This window comes from Chiloscyllium plagiosum, chromosome 33 (genome assembly GCF_004010195.1).
Source record: "Chiloscyllium plagiosum isolate BGI_BamShark_2017 chromosome 33, ASM401019v2, whole genome shotgun sequence".
NCBI lineage: Eukaryota > Metazoa > Chordata > Chondrichthyes > Orectolobiformes > Hemiscylliidae > Chiloscyllium > Chiloscyllium plagiosum.
In genome coordinates this window covers 41,044,781-41,050,910 of record NC_057742.1, presented here as the reverse complement: position 1 = coordinate 41,050,910, position 6,130 = coordinate 41,044,781, and the positions used below count along the sequence as shown (strand labels likewise).

The following is a 6,130-nucleotide window of genomic DNA, read 5'->3' as shown; positions in this document are numbered from 1 at the left end:
ATGTCCCAAAGACAGCAACTTCAACTTGGCATTCAAGAGAGTTTTAGAATTTAAGTTTAAACAATGAATATGGCGAAAAGGCAGGAGGTTGGCACTGGATAAAAATACTCAATGGGTCCAGTGGCTCCCTTTCTGAACAATAACTATCCAATCATTCCATTTACAGTACTCCATTACTGTATATGAAAGGCAGAAAGCAGCGCCTGCAGTCCCGCTCCGAGCCGCCAGGGCCCCCCCGTGTGCAGTTCCACTCCGAGCCGCCTGGTGCCGCCGTCACACTCGGGGGAATGTGGTCCCGCTTGGCGCCGATGTTGTGTCGTTGTTAAGATGGCGGAACCCGGGCAGCCTGAGGCGGAGGCCCCGGTCTGTACTTTCCTTTTTAAAAAATCCAGCAGGAAGTTTAAAGGAAGGAAGCGGAGAGCGAGCGGCAGTGAGAAAGGTACCGGCGGGGCCGCGGGGGTTAACGTGAAGCGCAGTTCCCGCCAGGCGCCATTACAGCGCGGAGACAGGCCTTTCGGCCCATCGAGCCCATACTGACCATCATCCCAAACTAAACCAGCCCATATCCCTGCAAACTTCTCCCATTCATGAATCTGTCCAAATGTTGTAACTGTATCCACATCCTCCCCTTTCTCTGGAAGTTCATCCCGCACACGGGCCACTCTCTTTGGAGATAAATTGCCCCGTTTATATCTATCCCCTCTCACCCTAAACCTATGCAATCCAAAGATGTGCAGGTCAGGTGGATTGGCCGTGCTAAATTGCCCACAGTGTTAGGTGTATTAGTCAGAGATAAATACAGGGTGGAGGAGTGGCTCTTTGGAGGGTCAGTATGGACTTGTTGGGCCAAAGGGCCTGTTTCCATCCTGTAGGGAATCTAATGTAATGTGGTGATGTGAAATTCAGCAAACTGCTCGTCATCTTGGGTTTATTTGCAAGCCTTCACCTCATGAGGAAGATTGAGTTGATAAAAAGATCTTTGACGAAGGAAAAGGTGTTTGCATTTAACTTTGTACACCCCAGTCCAACACCGGCATCTCCAAATCATGTTTGCATTTAAGATCACCTTGCACAACCGCAGCCGTTCTCCTTGAGCTTCAAGGCCAATAAATTACTTGCAGTCACTGTTGTAGGATAGGAAACATGGGGCAGTGGGGAAGAGGAAGGCGGCATGTGCACAGGAAGATACAACAAACAGCTTTTTGAAATTACCAGATAAACTGTTTCGTTAGAGAATCACAGAGTCCTACAGCAAGGAGACAGGCCCTTTGGCCTAAATTGGTCCATGCTGACCAAAATGTCCATCCACACTGACCCCATTTCCCTGCACTTGGCCCATGTTCTTCTAAAATGTTTCTATCCATGTATTTGTCCAAATGCTTTTTAAATGTTGTTAATGTACCTGTCTCAACTACTTCTGCTGGCAGCTCATTCCACTTACTTATATTGAACTCAGTTTGCCATTTCTTAGCCCACTTCCCCAGCTGATCAAGGTCATCCTGCAATTTCTGACAACCTTCCTCACTGTCCATGATACCACCTGTTTTAGTGTCATCTGCAAACTTACTAACCATGCCTTGAACATTCTCATCCAAATCATTGATGTAGATAACAACCAGCAACGGGCCCAGCACCGACCCCTGAGGCACTCCACCAGTCACAGACCTCCAGTCTGAAAAGCATTCTTCCATGATTACCCTCTGCTTCCTACCATTAAGCCAATTTTGTATCCAGTTTGCCAGCTCTCCCTGGATTCCATGCGATCTAACCTTCCAGAGCAACCTACTGTGTGGAACCTTATTAAAGGCCTTACTGAAATCCATATAGACTGTGTCTACTGCTCTGCCCTCGTCAACCTTCTTGGTTACTTCATCAAAGAACTCTAACAAATTTGTGAGGCATGATCGTCACTCACAAAGCCATGCTGACTACTCCTAATCAAACCCTGTCTTTCCAAATGTATGCATGTCTCATCCCTCAGAATCTTCTCAAGTAATTTATACACCACAGATGTTAGCTTACAGATCTATAGTTCCCATGCTTTTGTTCGATTGTCTGAGGGATACATGTTGGTCAGGAGCCTGAGGAATAATAAATTTCACTTCTCTTCTCATAGTGCAAAGGAATCTATTGCATTTCTCTGACAGCGTCGATACCTTGAATTTATTTCTCGTCAGAAAGACAAAACAACAAAATAAATATGTTTTTTTTGGGATACACTGACATTGACTGACAGTGGCACATATTCCAGTTTTTCATGTTATAAAAGTTATATTTCATCTCTAGTGAGACATTCACTGCTGCTTTAATTTAGAGTAGGTGTTCACATCCGGTGTGGTCAGAATCCTTGGAGCTTTTGCTCAGCACTGACAATACTTTAGTGCAAGATGGAGACAGCAACAAGAGAAATGAAATCTTCTCTGAGTATCGGCTGTGTATCATCCTTAGTGTTCAGCCAGCAGCAGGTCATTTTGGAATCGGTGTGTAGTGTAAAAATAGAAGATACTGGAGAAACTCAACAGGTCTGGCAGCATCTGAGGAGAGAGAAACACCATTAACTGTTCCAGTTCTGTGCAATGTTTTGGAATGCGAAGAAGAGTCATAATTGACTAAAAATACTAATTATTTTTTTCTCCAGACTTGCTGGGTTTGTCAAGCACTTTCTATTTTTATTTCTGATCTTCAGAATCCGCAGTATCTTACTCTTCTATAAATGTATTGTTAGCAATTTAGAGAGATTTACCAGATTAATATCTGGAATTGGGGAGGTTCTCTTATGAGGAAAGGTTTTCTGGAGGTAACTTGATTGAAATGCACAAGATTGTGAGCATCTTGAGGATGTGGAATGGATGTTGCCTCTTATGGAAGAAACTGGAATTAAGAGAGATGAAGTCAAACTTGTTTTGAGGGTTGAGTATGTTTGGAACTCTACTCCCACATCTTTTCAGGAAGAAACTTTTTAATATTTTTAAAGCAAAATTAGACAGATTCTTGGAAAGCTGGGAAAGGTTATCAAGGTAGGTGAGAGTGCGAATTTGTGGTTTTGTGCTACTGTCAGTCAATGTAGCCCAAAAAAAGATGAGCTGTGATTTTTTTCATGTTCAAGAGCCCACATGGCCTCCTCCTGCTCCTTGTTCATATGTTAATGTTGGAGGCTTGCTATTCAAGCGTGAAACCAGTGAATCATGCAAGCAGGTGTAGGCCATTCGGCCCCTTCAATGTACATCACCGTTGTACAAGGCTGGTCTGATGTGTCTGCAACTTCACATTCTTGTTCTTACCTTGACTCTCTTGTAGTTCAAGAATTTATTGAAGGTTGTATCAAGAGTCCTCAAATATTCCTCACATGTTAAGCTTTTCATTCCTGGGACCATTCTCGTGAACCTCCTCTGAACACAATCCAGGGCCAGTACATACTTCCTGAGATATGGGGTCCAAAACTGCACACAATGCTCCAAATATGGTCTGATCAGAGCCTGATAGAGCCTCAGAAATACATTGCTGCTTTTTATATTCAAGTTCTCTCGAAATAAATGGGGTGGCACAGTGGTTAGCATTACTGCCTGACAGCACCAGGATCTATATTCGATTCCAGCCTCAGGCAACTGTCTGTGTGGAGTTTGCATATTTTCCCCCTGTCTGTGTGTGTTTCCTCCGGGTGCTCTGGTTTCTTCCACAGTCCAAAGATGAGTTAGCCAAGCTGAATTGCCCATACTGTTCAGGGATGTGAAGGTGAGGTGCATTAGTCAGGGGTAATTGTAGAGTAATAGGGTAGTGGAAAGGGTCTGGGTGGGATACTTTTTGGAGGGTTGGGCCAAATGGCCTTTTTCCACACTGTAGGGATTCTATGATAAATGCCATCATTGCATTTCAACAGGTTTATTTGGAAGTTTCAGAGTGCTCTGAAAACTTGTACTTCCAAATAAACCTGTTGGACTATCGTCCCATTTCCATATCCCTGCTTCAGTCAAAGCAAACACCCAGAGACACAGTATAGCTCGACCTTCTTTTCCTTTATTCCAAGCGATGGAGAGACAGCGATCGCCCATGTACACAAAGACATGAGTTCTTGGTCCTCTCGAACAGGAGATTTTTAAGGAGCTATATAGTCACTTACAGGGAACAGCATCCAAATAAGGCAACATCTAAATTGTTGGATAACCGTGACAATCAGCGAGCGTCAACAGTAAATATTAAACCATCTGGCATTATGTAATAGATTTGATTTTGATTTTGATTCCCTACAGTTGGCCCTCCAGCCCAACCAGTCCACACTGACCCTCCGAAGAGTAACCCACCCAGACCCATAAGTGGCATTACACAATGGATGGTCTTCACCTCGTTAAACTACTTTGCTTGGCTCCAGTACCTCATTATTCACTGCAAGTTCTTGTCTGGTCAAAGTCATGCTAGCTGAGCCTTTGTCAAGCAACCCCAAACTTAACTCTTTCCCTACCTGCTTGTACCTTATACACTTTCTCGAAACTATAACCTGGTGTTGTGTGATCTTTAATTTTGTCCACCCCAGTCGAACATTGGCACCTCCACATCATCATTGCATTTGCCTTCCTAACTACTGACTCAACCTGCAAGTTTACCTTGAGAGAATCCCGGACTAGAACTCCCAAGTCTCTTTGCACTTCACTCTTCTGAATTTTCTCCCCATCTAGAAAATAGTCCATGCCTTTATTCTTCCTACGAAAGTGCATGACCTCACACTTACCACATTGTACTCCATCTGCCCACTCTCCTAAACTGTCCAAATCCCTCTACAGCCTCCCCGCCTCCTCAATCTACCTGTCCCTCTACCTATCTTTATATCGTCCCCAAACTTAGCCAGAATGCCCTCAGTTCCTTTATCTAGATCATTAATGTATAAAGTGAAAGGTTCTCCCAACACTAAGCCTTGCGGAACACCACTTGTCACCGGCTGCCATCCTGAGAAGGACCATTTTACCCCCGCTGTCTGTTTTCTGTCAGACAGCCAGGCTTCTATCCACGGTAGCACCTTGCCTCGAGCACCATGGGCCCTTATCTTACTCAGTAGCCTCCTCTGCGGCGTCTTATCAAAGGTCTTCTTGAAGTCCAGGTAGATAACATCCATTGGCTCTCCTTGGTCTAACGTGCTTGTTACTTCCTCAAAGAATTCTCACAGATTTGTCAGGCATGACCTCCCCTTGATGAACCCATGCTGACTTTGCCCTATTTTACCATCCACTTCCAAGTATTCAGAAATCTCATCCGTCACAATGGATTCCAGTATCTTACCCGTGACCGAAAGTAGGCTAATCATCTGTAATTTTCCATCTTTTGCCTTACTCCCGTTTTAAACAGGGGTGTCACGTTAGTGATTTTCCAACCCTCTGGGACCCTCCCTGACTCTAGCGACTCCTGAAAGATCACCACCAACGCCTCCACTATCTCTTCAGCTAGCTCCCTTAGTCCATCTGGTCCAGATGATTTATCCACCTCCAGGCCATTCAGTTTTTCTAGCACTTCTCATTGGTGATAGCCACCATACTCAGCTCTGCCTCTTCACTCTCTTGAATGTTTGGGATATTACTCGTGTTTTCCACCATGAAAACTGACACAAAGTAATTATTCAGTTCCTCAGCCATTTCCTTGTCTCTCCAGTGTCATTTTCCAGCGGTCCAATGTCCACTTTTGCTTCTCTTTTTCCCTTTAGATATCTAAAGAAACTCTTACAGTCTTCCTTTATATTATTGGCTAGCTTATCCTCCTTTTTAATCTTCTCCCTCCTTGTTTTTTTTGTTGCCCTCTGTTGGTCTTTGTGAGCTTCCCAATCCTCTGGTTTCCCACTGCCCTTCACCACGTTATGTGCTTTCTCTTTTGCTTTTATGCTATCCCTGACTTCCCTGGTCAGCCATGGTTGTCTCATCCTCCCTGTATCGTGCTGTTTTTTCCACAGGATGAATCTCTGCTGTGTCTCCTGAGTAACTCCCAGAAACTCCAAACAGACCCCACCACCAGGGATATATTTCCCTCCCCTTCCCTATCAGCGTTCCGGAAAGACCACTCCCTCCGCGACTCCCTAGTCAGGTCCACACCCCCCACCAATCCAATCTCCACTCCCGGCACCTTCCCCTGCAACCACAAGAAATGCAAAACT

The 6,130-nt window shown here is 44.7% G+C and overlaps 1 protein-coding gene across 1 annotated transcript in view; it reads left to right on the top strand.

Annotated features, from left to right (window-relative positions):
• The first annotated feature begins 272 nt into the window (after positions 1 to 272).
• Positions 273 to 6,130, top strand: part of rnf113a (ring finger protein 113A) — a 27,302-nt gene continuing 21,444 nt past the window's right edge. Inside the window, exon 1 of the mRNA XM_043675360.1 lies at positions 273 to 439. Coding sequence (XP_043531295.1) covers positions 328 to 439 — 112 coding nt within the window. The 5' untranslated portion in view covers positions 273 to 327. The remainder of the gene's footprint in view (positions 440 to 6,130) is intronic.